General features: G+C 36.5%; 1 protein-coding gene across 3 annotated transcripts in view; it reads right to left on the bottom strand.

Annotated features, from left to right (window-relative positions):
- The window catches only part of Nhlrc2 (NHL repeat containing 2), a 63,838-nt gene that overhangs the window by 41,694 nt on the left and 3,075 nt on the right, over positions 1-19,069 (bottom strand). For all 3 annotated transcript variants that reach the window (XM_076835052.1, XM_076835053.1, XM_076835054.1), the window contains exons 2-3: positions 17,181-17,333; positions 1,805-2,260 (exon numbers count right to left, since the gene is read on the bottom strand). In XM_076835052.1, the coding sequence (XP_076691167.1) occupies positions 1,805-2,260; positions 17,181-17,333 (609 nt within the window). The remainder of the gene's footprint in view (positions 1-1,804; positions 2,261-17,180; positions 17,334-19,069) is intronic.

Raw genomic sequence — 19,069 nt, 5'->3', positions numbered from 1 at the left:
CCTAGAAAAGCACACATACCCCACACTATCTCAAACAGTGCAACAGCCTCAGCTGAGTCCTTGCTCTCTGTTTTACCTCATCATGAATTTAGGCCTATAACATCTCATCCATACTTGAAGATTCTGGTCCAAAGGCCTACTCAGACTTTACAAGGGATGGAAGAGTTCCAAGGGTGGGGAATATAAGATGATAAAACACAGTTGCTACTTCTGTGTCCTGGGGAAAAGCAATTCAAAGTCTTTAAGTCAGCAGCCACAAACTGCTCTGCAGAACTCCACTGTGCTAGATGTGAAATAGGTAGGAAATGACCCGAGGAGTCTACACACATGGATTAAATCCCAGCTCTGCCCCTTCCTAGCTGATGGTTTGGGCAAGTTCTGTGCCTCAGCTTTTCTTCTATAAAATGGAATTAATAGTACCTAACCTACAGCATTGCAAGAATAAAAATAAATTAATGCAGGTATAATGCTTAGAATAATGTCAGGCATACAATATTACTAATGACACTACTGTTGTTGATGTTGATAAGAGTTCCCAGGGAAAAAAGCACATGGTGGGGGAATTGTGTAGTCACTTTAAATTGGAAAATATTGTGTACTGCAGTCCCCTTTTGGATATTCAGGAAACATTAACAGAGTAAGATACAAGGTGTCAGATGACTCACAAAAATTTGTTAAATCATATATTAGTGCTTTCTGAGTGTATTTGACCAAATAATTATTTTTAAAATATTAAAGAATAACTATTAATATATCATCAGATAGCATTATTCTTAGAAATATTTGGGAAATATAGCTTTCGGGTGGTTTCCTTATTCGCAAAGAAAATGGTAGAATCTATTAAAAACTCCTTTATATCATTTTAGATATAAAAGAATTCTCATAAATGCTTGGTTTACACAAAAATACTAAGTAGCCAAAACAAAACATAACACATACTCAAATAAAAACACTAAACAAAAGACATCACTACTTCAAGAGGTAAGGCAGTACCTTGGCAACCTGGGAACAGCATGATGGCTCAGGAGTAGGCCTGGCTGACCTGTGCTTTGGGCTCCTACCCTATGTCTAAGGCCGCATGTGTTGCGCATCTTGATTCATGACCCAAAGACATGAATCACTTTTCTCTGACTAATATGTTGTTACATTTCAGTTCAGCCTTGGATAAGCAGAATTAGTAAGGATGTACTTAGATTTTACTAATTATGTACATGTTAAACAAGAGGCTTTATTTATTTTTTTAAACGTAAGGCCAGGAAGATATGGAGCAAAATGATTTATGCTTAAATGATTCTTTATTTTGCTACATTCAAAGGGATCCAGAAGTATGCTTAAGTTCTTACGGGAAAAAGGAGAGAAAAGTAAAATTACGTACAAATCCTGGCTTATTAATTTTATAATCTAAATGTCAAGTTCTTGAGGCACTGTCCTGGTCTTCAAGAAGATTTTGTTGGAAAATAAAATATAATACTTCTATTTAAGATGTTAGAGGTCCAAAATATATGTATTTTCATAAGTAAGTGTACAGTTTATTAAAAACAAGACAGGATATATAATTATACTGAAAGGATACATAGCTTAATGATTTCCTGCTTTGACAAGACTTTTTTGGATATTTTTGTTTGCTTTTTGAAGAAGTAAGATTAATTCATATATATTAAATAATAATAATTTTGTAATGTAGTTAGAAGTTAATGTGTTGTCTTTCTACAGTTTGTTATTAATTATAAATTTCAATTTTAATATATTTACCTGAGTTATTTTAAACTACAAAACATATAGCATAATTTAAAGGAAACTTTACCTCCAATACTGTACTGAATTTGTCCATTCTTCCAAATGACCAAAATTCTATGATGTCCAGTATCTGCTACTGCCAGTCTATTAGTAGCATGGTCCACTGTTATTTTGCCAGGAAACAGCAATGGTGAAGGTGGCAAAGAATCTTTATAGAGCTTTATTCCAATTTTATTATCTCTGATTTGTCCCCTTTCTTTGTAATATTTTAAAGCTATTGAAGTGTATAAAAATAATTTATCTTTGTGTCCCTCTCCAATCAAAGAAAATAGCATATTTCCGCGGGGCCCAAGGATGACCAGAGTGGGCCAACAGGAAACTTCTAGCTCTTGCCAAAGGCAGGCATCTGCATCATTGACCACAGGGTGGGTGATGTTGTATCGGAGAACAGCACTCTTAATGTTGTCCAGGACTTTTTCATTTGGAAACTTAGCTGAGTGTACACCAACAATCAGAAGACCATCTGAAAGACGGAAAGCATACAAGAAATGTTATGAAGTATTACACAGCATCATCTATACATTAGACTTCAGGTCATTGAGAGGTATAAACAATTGATCAATTTTTTAAAAAATACAACTATAGTATCTTTAATGGCATAGAACACACGTATAAAAAATTAACAAATTTTTTATTATTTGGAGCTGTAGCACAGTGGTAGAGCGTTTGCCTAGCACATGTGAGGTATGGGTTCAATCTTCAGCAGCACCACATATATAAATAAAATAAAGGTATTGTTATGGCAGTATGTATAAACGTGGCCGTATAACCAATGTGATCCTGCAATTTGTACACGTGGAGAAAAATAAGAATTCATATCGAATTTGAATCAAATGTATGATATATGATATGTCAAAATCATTGTAATGGTCTAAGCAACTAATAAAAAAATAAAGGTATTGTGTCCATCTACAACTAAAAAAATATATTAAAAAAATTAACATATTTTGCTGGGTGTAGTGATGCATGCCTGTGATCCCAGGGAACTGGGAGGCTGAAGCAGGAGGATCACAAGTTTGAGACCAGCCTCAGTAACTTAGCAAGCAAGACCCTATCTAAAATAAAGAAGGACTAAGGATGCAGCTCAGTGGTAAAACACCCCATTTAAAAAAAAAATTTCATGATAATATTTATTTCTATATAAAAACACACGTGATCAGGGGCTGAGGTTGTGGCTCAGTGGTAAGAGCGCACACCTAACATGTGTGAGGCACTGGGTTCAATCCGCAGCACCACATAAAAATAAATAAATAAAGGTATTGTGTCCAATTTAAAAAAAAGACTAAAACAAACAAACAAAAAAAACGTGATCAAATTCATGGGCTATTGTAGTATTAAAATTTTTCATGCCTATTGGCTAGATAAAAGCTTTTAAAAATAGTATTTGTTTATTGCAGTAATGAAAATACTATTTGAAATAAATTCATTGAATGAGCTTAATGGCAATAAAATGACAGAGGAAAAAGTCAAAGAACCTAAGATAGTTCAACAGAAGTGATCCAATCGAAAGAATGCAGAGAAAGAAGACTGAATAAAAAAAGAGGAGAAAGAGACTGGGGAAGAATAACTAACTAAATAATAAACTTCTAAAATTTGGCCAAAGATATAAATTTACTGAATTTAATGTCAGCAAACAACAAAAAAGACAAATTACAAGAAAGTCCTGCCTTGATACAGCACAAACAAATGGCTGAAAACAAATGATTAAATACATCTCAAAAGCAGATACTGAATAAAGATACATGAGGAATGGTTGCCAGGGAGCTGGATGTAGGGAAAGAAATGGGAAGGGCTGAATACTTCTTGCCCTGGGCAAGTTAATTCATCTCTCTGTTGATCGGTTTTTGCAAATGAGGGAACTATCACTAACTGCTTCCTAGGTCAGGCAGATTAAAAGAGTCTGTGTAAGGCATTTAGAATAGTGCAAGTATACAATAAAATCTCAAAGAACTTAGCTATTATTATTCTTTTTTAAGTTGTAAGTATAAAGATAACCAAACAAACTTCTCAAATCATCAAAATAAATTAATAACACACGATGTTGGGAAACAGCAATATTTATTATGTGTCAGAACTGTGTTATTGTGTTTACTAGGTCATGCCCATAATATGTGTATTGGATTATACACATAATGGCACAATGCTTTTAGACAATAATCATAGGAATCAATATGAATGGGTTCAACTCATCTATTAAAAGAAAAAAGTTTTATATACACTGAATATAAGAGATACATCTAAAATAAAGTGAATCAGAAAGGCTACAAATAAGAGATAGGCAAAGGTAGAGCAGGCAATAATGAACACAGGGGAATACGGCATTACGTCTTCTCTGACTCCTGGGCCAGTGGAGCGTTCAGCTCCCTGACAAAGGAACCTGACTCTGCTTTCACCTCATTAAATAAACTGGAAGCCTATGAAAGTATTTCTATATAAAAACACATGTGATCAAATTCATGGGCTATTGCAGGATAGCCCAATTCCAAATTGTCTTTGTTCTTCCCTACTTCAAACCCATCCTTCCTTTTCAACTGCCTGGCATCTTCAAGCTGAGTTGCTAAACACAAAAGCAACAGCCTCATGCAGAGGTCCACACTTACATACGCTCAATAAATCCCTGTTTTTCACTACTCCTAATGGCTCTGCTTCTCTTATCCAACCATGACTAATACTAAAACCCTACATCCTTGTTTTGGTCCTACTTCTACTATTACATGTATGAAATCTTCAGCTACCCACAGGCTGTTTCCCTATCATCCCTAGTTGGATGAAGCTCTCCCTAAGGTACATTCACCAGGAAGGACACATGTGCACGGTATTCTGAGTTCTTGGACACTCAAACTGTTTTTCACAGCTTTGACTGATGCTTGAACACACGGTTGGATACAGTATCCTTGGTTTACTCCTGAAATGCTTGCTTGTATCCTGTTTGTGAAAAGTCTGACAAGTCTTGATAACATGTCTTCTTTGCAAGTCATCTTTTTGTCCCAGGTCTTGAGGTTTTTTTTTTTTTTTTTTTCCTTTCTTTCAATCTTTAAAATGGAATAGTTTTATTGGGATACTGCTTGAACTGTTTTGGGTCAATTTTCCCTTGTACCTGGTAGGAGCCCTCAATACGTAGATTCAAGTTTTCTTTCATTCACACTAAGTTTTCTTAAATTCTAATTTTAGTTTTTACACTGGTTCTGGCCAGTTGTCTTGATTTTCTTGAGTATCTCCAAGTAGTCTTATGTTGGACCTCCTTTGTCCACCTACCAATTCAATCATTTTTTTTCTAAATTTGAACTTTTTTGTTTAGTTCATTTTTCGTCTCCAGGCTTTCTTTTTCCCCTGCTTTACTTAAATATCCCTTAGTACATTTTTATATGAATTATTGTCCCTTGAGTGCCTTATAATTTAGTTTTCAATTGTAATATAATTTCGAACTTTTCCTTCCTTTTCTTTCCTGATCTCAATCAACACACATTTCTTCTGTTTTTGTCTTTTTCTTAGTTTTTCAATTTCTGAATCCAGTTGTTTTTTCATTATTCCTAAATGCTGTTTGAGGATATTTAATTCAGTATGGAGGAAGTGTTACAGTTTTTGTCAATTTTGTGATTGGTAAAGTGAGACTTTGCATCAACATTTCAACTTTGAATTGCATTCTCAGCTTTCCCCGGTTCTATACAGATGTGATCTGCGTTTCCTATTCCTCTTCATTTTGTGGGCAGATTCCCAGCTTGAGAGTGCCCTCTTCTGACAGTTCCTTTTTTTCTGTGAGGTTTTATTGATGGATAGCATCTCTGAAGGGAGGAGTGTGTCTTTCTCTTTTGTTTCTGCTAGATCCTAAACTTTTTCCTCTTATTTCCTTCTTCTCCTTCAGCTGCCCATCTCAAGGGATGGCAAATCTGCAACATATGGAATTCTCTCCCCAAAGCAATGCTCCTCCCATGGAAGAAATGCTTCCATCCTAGCCCTGTATTCTTTTTTGTGGTGCTGGGTATTGAACCCAGGGCCTTACGCATGCAAGGCAAGTATTCTACCAACTGAGCTATATGCCCAGCCCCTGCCCTGTATTCTTTCAGAGCTGGTAATACATTCAAATCTGTGTTGAATCTGGGCACTTTATACTGGAGTTTCTCTTTCTGGGGGTGAGGAGGTTATTCTGTTTTTGCTTTGTTTGCCTGAGTCCTTTAATCCACTTATTTTTTTTTTTTTTTTTTTGAGAAGTCTTTTAAGTTTCCTCTGTCCCTGTTCTTAGCACCTGCAGGCTTGTAGCAGCAGGACCTTTCCTGGTATTTAGTTTATTTCCCAACTTACATGTGATGTGAAGGCCATGATATTCTGTCTCCTAGTATTGTAAACTGCAGGGTCAGATATTGTTTTATTTGCTCTTCTTGTCATTTTTATGTTTGGGGAGGGTAGGGAAGGAGAGTGGAAAGGTTTAAAATTAGGTGGCCACCATTCTCCAAACCTGGAAGTAGCACTGACAGATTACTGTTTAAAGTATGTTTTAGCTTTTACATTGCTCACTGGTTAAATAAATGTAATTGAGTTCTAAAACCAGTCCCTTACTTAATGGAGAAATGTAAGCAGTATTTTTCTTTCTCTTTTTCTTTCTTTTTTCAGTACTGGGGATTAAACTCAGGGGCACCACTGAGCCACCCCAGCCCTTTTTTTACATTTTACTTAGAGGCAGCAACTCGCTGAGTCACTTAGGGCCTCCCTAAGTTGCTCAGGCTTATACATATTACATGTCTGCAACAATTACTATCCATCACAATCCACTGTACGTTTTCCTACTAATCAATATACCTCAACATTTCCTGAGGGTGTTCACTAGGTGAAGAGAGTGAAGGAGATTCCAGGGAGGAAAGTCAGCACATGCAAAGAGGTCACAAGGAAGAAGAGACAGAAGTGACCAAGCAGAAAACAAAAGGTGAGCAAGGGACGGATGAGAATAAGGAGAGAGGGTCAACCTTAAAGTCAAAAAGGATTAGATCTTCAGCCTCAGGGCAATGGAAGTCATTTGGGGATGAAATCCAAGTCTCAAAGACTCTCCCAACAAAACCAGGGGCTGAGGTTGTAGCTCAGTGGTAGAGCGCTTGCTAGTACGTGAGGGACTACAGATCTGCTATATCCTCTCTTGTCCACTACTCACTTATCTACCCAGGAGTCAGACTGAACTTCTAAAAAATGCGAATCTGATTATGCCCGCCCCCCCGAAGAGAAAATCCCTCTCTGGTTTTCCACAGTGCTTAGTATAACAACCAATCTCATCTCTCCAGAATTTTCTCCACACTTTTCTCTTCCCCCAGAGTGTTTTAGCAACCTGGCTTTCTTTTACTTCATCAAGAATTATCACTACTAGTGGTCCTCCCTTATCCATTTTCTATGGTTTTAGTCACCTGCAGTATGATCATAGCCTGAAAATTACAGAAATAAACAATTCAAATGTTTTCAATTGTGTGCTCTTCTAAGTATGTGATGAAATCTCATCCTTTCCCACTCCACCTTAGGACATAAATCATGCATTTATCGAGGGTATCCACATTGTATATGCTACCCACTTGTCTAAGTTACCAGATCAACTGTCACAGTATCACACAGTATTCTAGTAACCCTTATATTACTTCATCATGGTCCCAAAGTGCAGAAATAGTGGTACTGATAATTCACATCTGCCAAAGAGAAACGATTCTTTAGAGTGAACGCACGAAAGTTCTTGACTTAATAAGGAATGAAAAAAAATTGTATAGCAAGGTTGCTAAGATCTATGCTCAGAATGCATTTTTTACTAGTCAGTTTGTGAAGAAGAAAAAAGAAATTGATGCTAATTTTGCTGTCAAATCTTAAACTGCTAAAGTTATTTATGCCACAGTGTATGATAACTGCTTAGTAATAATGGAAGAGGGCGACAGGTTATAGGGTTCAGCACAAACAGTGGTTTTGAGAACCCCTGGGGTCTGGACCATATCCCCATGTCAAGGAAGATGACTATGTTCCCCTGGCTTTCAGGCCCTGATATCTGGTGTTCCCTCTGTCTAGAATGTTCTCACCCTCTGTCACCTTCAAAAGCCATGCTTGTCTTGTACACCTCAGGCTCAATTTTTACTTTTGTAAGAGAGCTTTCTTTAAGCTTAAACCAGATTAAACCCCATTATTGCCTTCGTGGCATCCTGTAATTTTCCCTTTTAGCACTAATGAGAAACTACACAAATATGTATGTGATTATTCAATTATATGCCTCCCCTGTAAACTATAATTTTTGTTACTCACATAGGGATCATGCATATTTTATTATTCACCTCACAGCACACAGTACATAAATAGGAAATGAAAGAATAGACAGGATTAAATACTGAAGAGATGTACATATTTATAAATTTATGTGACACATAATCCAAATAGGATATCTATAATGATCATATACAAAGTCCATTGCAAGGTATCTACACTTCCCTTTTCAGTTTTAAGAACTTGAAAGTATAGAGATTTTTAAAAATTATTTTGCTTTTTCTATTCATCATACATTATAAACATACATATTTTATATATAAAAGTTAGATTGGAAAAGTTTCTTCCCTTTGGGAATCTTTTGCCCACATAAGGATCAAAACTATTCCATTTAAATACAGAAGAAAAGAAAAACAAAGAAAAGGAAGAAGGAGAGGAGAGAGAATAAGGAGGTAAGAGGGGAAGGAGGCAAGAAGAAATATCAAAACTTATAATTGCTTCTAAAATATTAGTAATACAATAACTTTTTAAGATAAATCACTTCAAAGGTCTTATTTTTCACATTTATACACATATATTGAATACAAATCTATCACAACTGCACATGCCATTTTAGTAGATAGTGTAACAATCTGGGTAAATAAAAGTCCTGAGAATATGAGGGCATTTTTGAAGGCGGTAGAAGGAGACATTCTGATATCTAAAAGAGAAGCAAGACTTCACTAGACAACAGGCTTGGAGATCATTCCAGGCACAGGGAACACTGTGGGTCATAGAATTGAAGTAACAGGACATGGAAGGAACTAAAGGAAAGCCAGGAGGCTAGAACAGCTTGAGGGAAGAGAAGAAGGTGTGGAGAAGATGTGGAGAGGAGGTAGAAGAGCTGTGGAAAACAGGAAATAAAAGGATCAAAATCACTTCGATGTAGACTAAAGCAGAGAACAGAAGCAAATTTGAAAGACAACAAAAAGCTGACATGAAGCCACTTTTCACACTAAAAACCCTGAAAATTTGTCACAAATTGACCAATATTTTTAGGGTACCTAACTGTACAAGGACACAAAATAACAGCTGAAGAAGCAAATATAAAGTATGTGCATAAAAGAATTAACAGAGCAGGCCTGGCGGCCTGAAGGGCCTCTTTCTAAGAGGGCTCCATCCTGGCTCCAGCAGGGTAAACTCTGGGAGGGTTCTCAAAACTGGCAAGAATGACTCCCTCTGCCCACACTGTTTGCACAAACAATACAGTTTAAGCCGAACACCTGCTGTCCTTCTGGGAGTCTGGAATTTTGGAACACGCCAGCAGGCAAGAGATGCCCACATGATCAGCCCCCAACGAAAACCTTAGGTGTTAAGCTGTTAATAAGTGTCCCTGGTTGGCAGCAACTCCAATGTGTCTCTCAATTTTCTTTGCTGAGGGAATTAAGGGTACGCTGTATGAGGACTTGGGAGTCTTGTGCTTGGTCTCCTCTGGACTCAGCCCCATGCATCTTTCCCTTCCCTGATTTTGCTTTGCATTCTTTCACTGTAATAAACCACAGGCAACGGCACCACTCTACAAGGAATCTTGTTAAGTCCTATGACTAAATTAAACAATGGTGATTTGGGGAACCTGATAAAAATGAAACTATTTGTTAATTCATTTAAAGGCCTAGTTTTACTATAACATTAGAAGTACTTTATTCTGTACATTAAAGTACTTTAATATTTAGTAAAATATTACACACAAAAAAGCATATACTATATGATAGAATGCTAATATTTACTTAATAGTAACCTGACGTTCAGGTTTTTAACAGTCTGATTTAGTTATACACTAACATACGCCAAGCAATCACATGTTAAAATATGCAAAATCTTCCTGATAAATGTTTTCTTATAAAACAAAAGGCACTGTGCTAAATCTGGGTGCTACAGAATAACATACCAATATATAAAGCATAAAGTTAAAAAAACTTAGAAACTCTCTAGTAGTAAAAGAAACTGCTGAAGTTTAATATATAATGTGCTAAAGTATTATGAATTAGTGACTTTAGGACAGTTACATTCTTAAAAAATGTATAAGTATCAGAATGACTCATCACTATTAAGCATCATTTACCTTTTTCTTTAAGTTTCTTTGCATCTGTCATTTCTCATAGACTATGAGAAATTGCAAACCTGAGTTTGTTTATTTTGCAGTACTGGGGATTAAACTCAGAGCCCCCCATATGCTAGGCAAGTAGTAATCTATATTCTCTGGCCTTTTTATTTTGAGGCAAGGTATCACTAAACTGATCAAAACCTAGCTTCAAACTTGTGATCCTCCTGCCTCACCCTCTGGAGTTGCATTACAGGTGTGTACCACAATGTCTGGCCAACACTGAGATTAGAGGCATGTTCTACCATGTCCAGGTAAATCTGAGTTTAAAAGCTATTTTACAGAGGAAGGAGACTGGGTTTTAAACTGGGTCTCTTTTAAAGTGTTTTGAATTAATAAGCACTTCCTCATTAGGAAGAGAAATTTTGGCTTACTCAGAAGATGAAGAGAACATTCCACAGAATTTAAAATACACTATAGAATGACACTTCAAGAACATAAATAGCACTGCACCAGATATGTTCAGAAACATATCAGGTAGTAATAGAAGAAGACATTTAGCTACAAGAAAACACAACTAATTAAGTGACAGCTTACTGAACTTTCATGTGGTAATCTCTGTGTATACCTTCTTTTGTGAATATGAATTAACTTATCTTTTGACAATATAAAAATCTTTTAAGTTACCCAGGATTTCCATATAGTAGCATATTGTTGAAGTATGTTACTTTGAAATTACAAAGTTGAGACCACTTTCAAAGCATTTTTTTAAATGCTTAAAAATTTATTTCACAAACAATATTCTAACAGCCAAATGCAGAAAAACAAATTAGTCAGTCAGTCTACTGTCCCACTCTATCAAATGAGCTATCTGGGTAACAAATCCTACTCAATGGTATGCTAGTAACTAGCTCATTGAAGATGGGGGGAGAGGAATAAAAGCAAAAAAAAAAAAAAAACAGTTCAGAAAAACCAAAACCCTGATTTGAAGCATTTGTTGATTCTGTGAGGTAAATACATCCAGTATGGAAGATTTCAAGCTCACACTGGCTCATCAGACTTACATATTCAACAAATGGCCTTCAGGAGCCTGTAGCAATCAGTACAGATGCACTGCTTGCCCAGACCCGCCCCCCCGCCCCCCCCCCCCACAGAGGGCACAAATGCATCCTTAAAATAATCATTTTTAAAATAGGGGTTAAAACGCCATATTTATGTTATTATGGTTTTTTCCCATTAAAATTTACTATATTAACTATTTTAAAGTATACAATTCAGAGCACTGTTGTGTGCAGCCATTACATACATCTCCTGAACACTTTTCTTCTCGCAAAACAGAAGCTGTGCCTATTAAACAGAATTCCCATTCTCCCTCCCCCGATAACAGCACCCCACTTTCTGTCTCTATGATTCCGACAGTTATTAGTACCTCACGTAAGTAGAATCATGTGGAATTTTTTTTTTTTGTGACTCCACATTTCATTTTGCATAAAGCCTTCAAGTATCATCCGTTTGTTTACAATTTAAGACTGAATTCTATGTATGTGTGCACAAGTGTGTAAGCTTTGTTTACTCTGGTACTGGTGATTGAACACAGGAGCACTTTGCCACTGAGCTCCATCTCCACCCATCCCCTTTTAATTTTTACACTGAGACAGGGTTTTGCTGAGTTGCTGAGGTTGGCCTCGACTTGCCAACCTCCTGCCTCAGCCTCCCTGGTAGCTGGGATTTCAGGCATGTGTCACCACACTCAACTAAGGCTGAATGATATTTCAATGCATGCATAGCTCACATTCCATATCTTAGCTGTTATGAATAATGCTACTTGAGAAGTCTATTCAGATCTTCTTTTCTTCAGTTTGGTCTTTTCATCTGGGTTACCCAATTTGTCTGGCATTTTCTTATAATCTGTTTTATTTCTATAAAAAAATTAAAATGTCCCTAATTTTATTTTTGATTTTAGCAATTTGAGCCTCCTCTTTTTTAAAATTTTAGTTCATCTAGTTAAGTTTGTTAAATGTGTTGATATTTTCAAAGAACCAATTTTTGACCTTTATTATTTTTCTACTTACTATCTATTTTGTTTCTCTCTTCCCAAACCTTTATTGTTTCCTTCTGCTAGCTTACAGTTTAGCTAGTTCTTCTAATTCCTTAAGCCTGAAAGTCAGTTACTGATTTAAAGTATTTCTTGTTTCCTAATGTAAGCATTTGTGACTACAAACTCCCCTCTTAGCATTGCTTTTACTATGTGCCATAAATTTTCTCTACATATTTTCTAGTTGCCATTGTGATTTCCTGTTTGGTCCACTGGTTATTAAGAGTATCTTGTTTAAAATTTCCATAAATCAGGCTGGGGTTGTGGCTCAAGTTTAGAGTGCTCACCTAGCATGTGTGAGGCACTGGGTTCGATCCTTAGCACCACATAAAAATAAAATAAAGATATTGTGTCCATCTAAAACTAACAAAAAAAAAAGTTTCCATAAATCTTTTAACTTTGTAATTTTACTTCTGTTATTGATTTCCAACTGCATTCTATCATGATCAGAGAACATACTTTGTAAAGTATCTATCTTTTTAAATCTTCTGAAACTTACTTTGTGGTCTAATATATGATTCATCCTGGAAAATGTCTGTGGAGAGCCATCCGTGGACTATATGTGGTCCAAATCGGCATGGAAACCCACTGAATAGGAAAATGTGGTATTTGGGAACTTCCAGTGTCAATCCCGCTAGTAAGATCACCCAGATACATGTGAACCTGACTCTACCAGGTCCCACACAGCACCAGAGATGGGGTGACCTGCTGTGGCCACACAGCCTCTCTGAGATGAGTGTAGCCTGTCAAGATGTCAATCAAACTGCTAGACTGCAAGACATCATGAAGCAAGACTCCACCCCTGAAACCTTATCCTTGCCTTTGATGCACTCTCTTAAATAAAACCACCAGAGCCATTTTCAAATTGTTCAGCTCCAGCTCCTATGTGGGCTGGACCTATCAGGTGCTCTGCATTTATAACTATTTTTCTGACTTTGTTTTTTATTTCTTCACTAATTATTTCAGACTTTATTTTCTCAGGGGGCTTATCTCCTCCTGAACAGGAAAAATTACCCTAGTGAAGTGCTGGCCACCTTTCGATAAAATGTCCCACATACACTTGAAAAGAATTGTTTAATCTTGTCAGATCTGGTTGGTTTATTGTGCTGTTGGAGTCTTTTATTTCCTCATCTTCCATCTGGTTGCTCTACTGAGAATGGTGTACTGATTCCTCCAACTACCACTGGAGAACATGTGTTTCTCCCCTCAATCTTTGTCTCATGTATTTTGATAGTTTGTTAATAAGTGCATAAGTTTTTATCTAGTTCTATTGATCTTTTATTAACACATAATGACCTCTGGTCCTTTTTATCCAATATTAACACAGTCTCCTCTGTGCTCTTTGGGAGATTATTTGCAAGAATTGCCCGTCCATCATTTTACTTTCAACCTGTTTGTATCTGGGGATCTAAAGTGAGCCTCCTATAGACCACATATGGGTGGAGTATGTTTTTATCCACTTTGCCAGCCTCTGCCTTTTGATTAGAGAGCTTAAACCATTTACACTTAAAGTAATTACTGATAAGGCAACAATGACTTTTGTCATGCTGCTATTTGTTTCCTACACAACCTCAGAGCTTTTTTGTCCCTCATTTCACATATTCCCTTTTTTGGGGAGTGGGTACCAGGGATTGAATTTAGGGGCACTAGACCACTGAGCCATATCCCCAGACCTATTTTGTATTTTATTTAGAGACAGGGTCTCAGTGAGTTAGTTGCTTAGAGCCTTGCTTTTGCAAGACTGGCTTTGAATTTGTGATCCTCCTGCCTCAGCCTCCCAAACCGCTGGGATTACAGGCATGAGTCACTGTGACTTTTCTAGTGTTCAACATTGATTTTTTTTTTTTTAAGTAAATGTTTAAATTCCCTTCTTATTTCCTTTTGTGCATATTCTTTAGCTGTGTAAGTATGTGTGTGTGTGTGTCTGTGTGTGTGTATATGTGTGCACGCGCGCACTTACGATGGAAATTATATTTAACATATGAAAGTTATCCTACTCCAATCTGAATTTGTACCAGGGTAACATCAATAACAAAAAAAGTATCGTTTAACATTAACAATTTCATGTCCATCCCTTTAAGTTCTTGAGATCATACAATAACATATTTAAACACTGTGTATCTAAAATCATGAAATGGTAAGTTTGGGGGGCTTTGTGTTTTTTTTGTTTTTTTTTTGCGGGGGGGGGGGGTGCACTGGGGATTGAAACCAGGGGCACTGAACCACTGAGACACATCCCCAATCCTTTTTATTTTTTGAGACAGGGTCTTGCTAAGTTGCTTAGGGCCTCACCAAATTGCTGAGGCTGGCTTTGAACTTTGATTCTCCTGCCTAAGTCCCCTGAGTTGCTAGGATTACAGGTGTACAACACCTCCCCCAGTTTTCACATTTCCCTGTTTCTCTGCATGCCTTGTAATTTTTTGGTTGGAAACCGAATAGTTGCATCAAATAATATGGTAATTCTCCCTTCCCCAAGATTCGTGATCTGTTGTTATTTTGATTGTTTAGGGTGTCTCTGTCGAAGATTATCCTGACTGTAAACTTAAGGGCTTCTGGATCCCTTCTGAGTCTGCATCTTCCCTTGGGCAAGAACAATGACTTTTTAAGTTTCTTCATTATACAGTTGGAACTGAATATCTTAGTCTTCAATGTCAGCCTCCCACAACAATAAATAAAGGGGGAAAAATAGGCACCAGCCCCTAAGATCCATCAGAAGTCACCTCAGTCGTATGGGGAGGAGCTTGCCACAAAGTGGAAAGGTCAACAACAGTGGGCACTGCCGCTTGTCTGCACTTCTGTGACCAGATGGGGCATCAGCAAGCAGAGCACAGATCAGATATCTGCCATGGTGCTGGAGCTGAGGGCTGGGTAGCTGCTACTGTGCTCAGAGCTGAAAGTGATCAAAATGAAAGCACCTTGCAGTCCAAGGCCTCCCTGGAAGCTGGAAGCCTTTAACAGATTCCAGAATTCCAAATCAGACAGATTCTGCCAGTGCAAATGTTGTCTAGGTGGCCATAAATTTGTTACTTTTTACTCCACCATCTCCCATGAGTTCTTTTTCTACTTAAAATGTATTTTACTTTTCAGAAGTGTATTTGCACATAAAAATATAATTTCCCACAACATACTTTCATAAAAATAATGTTTCCAATAAAGAGGTAGGCAATTAAGGGGTTTCCATTTGAGGAAATCAATGAATTTGCTGTAAGTATGGGGGGTTCACCAATTAAGTTTACCAAATGCAATTCAGGAGACCATCTTAGGTAGGAAATGGTTAACCCTGGATTCTTAACCCAGTATGCGGAACCCTTCTAAAATGCAAACTCATCATCTCACCCTCCCATTAAAAAACCAAAGAATTCAAAAACAAGCTTTTACATCTCCAGATCCTCAAAGGAAGCAAAAGTCTAAGCAGTTAAGAATGCTACACAAGGACTTCACAATGTGGTCCTAAACTGCCTCTGTCTCCTTTTATTTTTATGACAAGCCCTTATGATCTTGCCATATTAAATGATTCGTCTATTCCTGGAGCAAGAATCTGATTCTTCTGGGCTCCCCTGCCTGTGTGGCCTAGCACTCCCTGAGCCAACGTAGCCCTCTGCCTATTTTCATTCGCAGGTGCACCCCTGCTCACTTCTCAAGTTCTAGCTCAATCCTGTTTCTCTGAGAAGACTTTTTAATGTCTATAAGCAAAGTCAGATATCCCTTTCCTCAGGAGTTCAGTAATGCTTTTTATTCAACTTTGTTACATATTTACTCATCAGTTAGCAGAGTACAGTGCACATAATTCACGCTTTATAAGTGTGCCAGTTTGAATAAGAGACACAAACATCTAAAGCCCAGGGAATAATGATATATTTCTTCATAGAGATGAATTTTTAAAAATAGGATTTAGCCACTGGGAATATTTAAGTTCTTGATAAATCTTTTAATTGGTAATTTTAAGACACAATCTAGTATAACTTAAAAGCATCTGAAGTTTCATTTGCATTTAAAGTACATCTAGATAATCACATTTTTAAAAAAACTAAATTTCAAGATATTCTTCATTTTTGTACATGTCTATTCCATCTTTACTCCACAAGATCTGTGATCCTATCTCTTTTTTAATCGACTCTAAGAATAGTAATTAAATTGGTTAAAAACTAATTAAATGAAACCTTTAATCAATTTCATTTACTCTCATGCTTTTTTTTTTTAAGAGAGAGAGAGAATATGAATCTTTTTTGTAGATGGACACAACACAATGCCTTTATTTTATTTTTTTTTAATGTGGTGCTGAGAATTGAACCCGGGTCCCGCCTATGCTAGGCGAGTGCTCTACCGCTGAGCCACAATCCCAGCCCCTCTCATACTATTTTTTAAAAGTAAAAAAAAAATCTGATAATTTTTCAAACTTCTACAGCAAATATTAAATATAATCTCATTCACTTTTGGAATCTCTAATACCATAAAGGAGGACTTCTAATGTGCTCTGAAAAACATTAACTGTAGTAAATGCCTTTTTAATGAAGCAGAATGAAAGAAAAAGTATGTTATTTTTCATTCCACTGTAGTTCTTGTCATTTGATATTAACAGATATTTCTAGGGAATTGAGCTAGAACTTGCACTTCTTAATGAAAAATTTAAACCTTATATCAGAGTGAGAATAGTATAAAATCAGGGCCAGATGTTTCATTTTTTTCAAAGAACAAATTTAGGTAACTCTTTTAGACATACGAAAAGATCTTTTCAGACATCTGATCATGAAAAAAGAAAGTTGTGCCCTTATCCTCGGAGATAAGCCTTATCTAAATTCTGTTTTTGAGTTAGGCAAACCATCATCACTATGTTAACCCTTCATGAAAAGGCACAGGGAGTTCTTAATCCATAGATTGGAGACTGCATTTAGAATCACTGAAGTCTTTCAAATGCTTTCTCCCATGAGCAAATGAGTCAGCAACTTGCCTACACCAGGGCTATCTGTTAGAAACTCATCAAAGAGCAGATACCTTTATCAGAGTGCATGTGTTCCAGAGCATGGAGATCAGGCAACAGGTGAATACAATTTATGCAGCAGTAGGTGAAGAAATCAAGGATGACCACTTTCCCACAGAGATCCTTGTAGACAGAAATAGGCTCCTCTGTGTTCAGCCATTCTAACCCTGAAATTTACACAAAAAATTACAATAGTTAAAGGAGAAGTCAGATAATTTATCTGAAACTTTCCATTCAAATGTGAATCTTTGTTTTTTTCTAAGACTAATGTAAATAGTCAAACACCTTAGGAGATGATGAAACTATTCAAAGTCTGTGGCAGTTGAAATAAACATTATTTTGTTTATAAAAACCACTTTTTTCTACCAATCAAAAAAACAAGTCTGTAGAAGTTAAAATCCAAAGAGGAAAGAAAGAAAGAAAGGAGGGAATTCCAGGTAGGGGAATAGGAGGCACAGAGGATGGGAAAGCTGCTTTTATGGGGAAGTATGCAAATATAGTAAGCAGCAGCTACTACATTATTTCAGAAGTAGTGTAACAGTCTGTGAAAGGGGCAAAAATATGTTTAGGCAGAAATGAGGAAATATCAAATATTAAGAAGATCTAATTGCATACACAATTAGGTATAAATGAGATATTGAGAATGCAGCTCAAGCTTAAAAACAGTAAGACAGGACTAACCAAAAAAAGGAGCAAAATGTTTGACATAAAAAATAACATACAAAATGCCTAAGCCAATCTCATAAGAGAAGCTGAAATGTTTTAGTCAGATGAGACCGTAAGTACAAAATAAAATATTTTAAATACAAAGTTGGAAGTAACATTAATATTGATGAAGAATGAGTTCCCTTCCCTTCAAAGAAAAATAGGATCTTATTGATCTGTACTTTTGTAAAACCGAATTTATAATTGACTATGATTCAAATTTTAACTCTGTACTATGATGATTTTGTTAAACTAATACTAAAAGTACAGCATCCCCATTTAACCAATTTAAGAAAATAAAGATAAACTCATTGCATATAAGTAAAGGTAGCTATTAAAAATATTTATGCATATTGAATTGGAAAATATTTTATAGCAACTTAAAACCAAAAACTAGGTGGTATAAATACATATAGTACTTATCCACAGAAGCTGTGTGCCAAACCCCCAGTGGACACCTGAAAATACCAACAGCATTGAACCTTAACATCTCAAGCCTTTTCCACTGCAACTGAACACATCATGTTCTGGGCCCCAGTGACTTCTGCAGTTTGAGGTGTGACAGCATAACAAGCACCAATCACTTTTTCCTTCCTCACAATTTGACAGATAAGAGATTACTTCTTACCATAGGTCTTAGCAACCTCAGCATGGGATTTTTTTCTTATTGAGAACTTTCACCCTTTCACTTAAAGAAAGCCCTTTATAGCTTCTCTGTGGCATATCTGAATTGCCAGAATCACTACTCTTGCACTCGGGGACCATTTTTCATTAAAATAGGGGTTACTTGAGCATAGCACTGCGGTACTGCTACATTCAATCTGATAACCAGGACAAATACTAAGTATCAGAGAGTGGGCAGAATACAGAGCAGGGATACAGACAGGGGGATGTTTCACATCAAGGGACAAAGGGATGATTCACATCCTGGGCAGGACATAGCAGGAAGGCATGAGATTTCATCCAGCTACTCAGAAAAGAACACAACTTAGAACTTATGAATTATTTAATTTGGAATTTTCCATTTAATATTTTTGGACTGCAGTTGACCACAGGTAACTGAAACCTCATACAAGGGGGTCTAATATAGTAAAAACAAATGACTACTAATAGTAACAGGAATTACTTAATTAAAATAAAATTTTAGAAGAAAATTTCCAAATTAAACCAATATTTCTACCAATAGGCTTAACTAGTG

The sequence above is a fragment of the Callospermophilus lateralis genome, chromosome 15 (assembly GCF_048772815.1).
Source record: "Callospermophilus lateralis isolate mCalLat2 chromosome 15, mCalLat2.hap1, whole genome shotgun sequence".
NCBI lineage: Eukaryota > Metazoa > Chordata > Mammalia > Rodentia > Sciuridae > Callospermophilus > Callospermophilus lateralis.
Note: the sequence above shows the minus strand (reverse complement) of the source record. Positions and strands in the feature narration are given on the sequence as shown.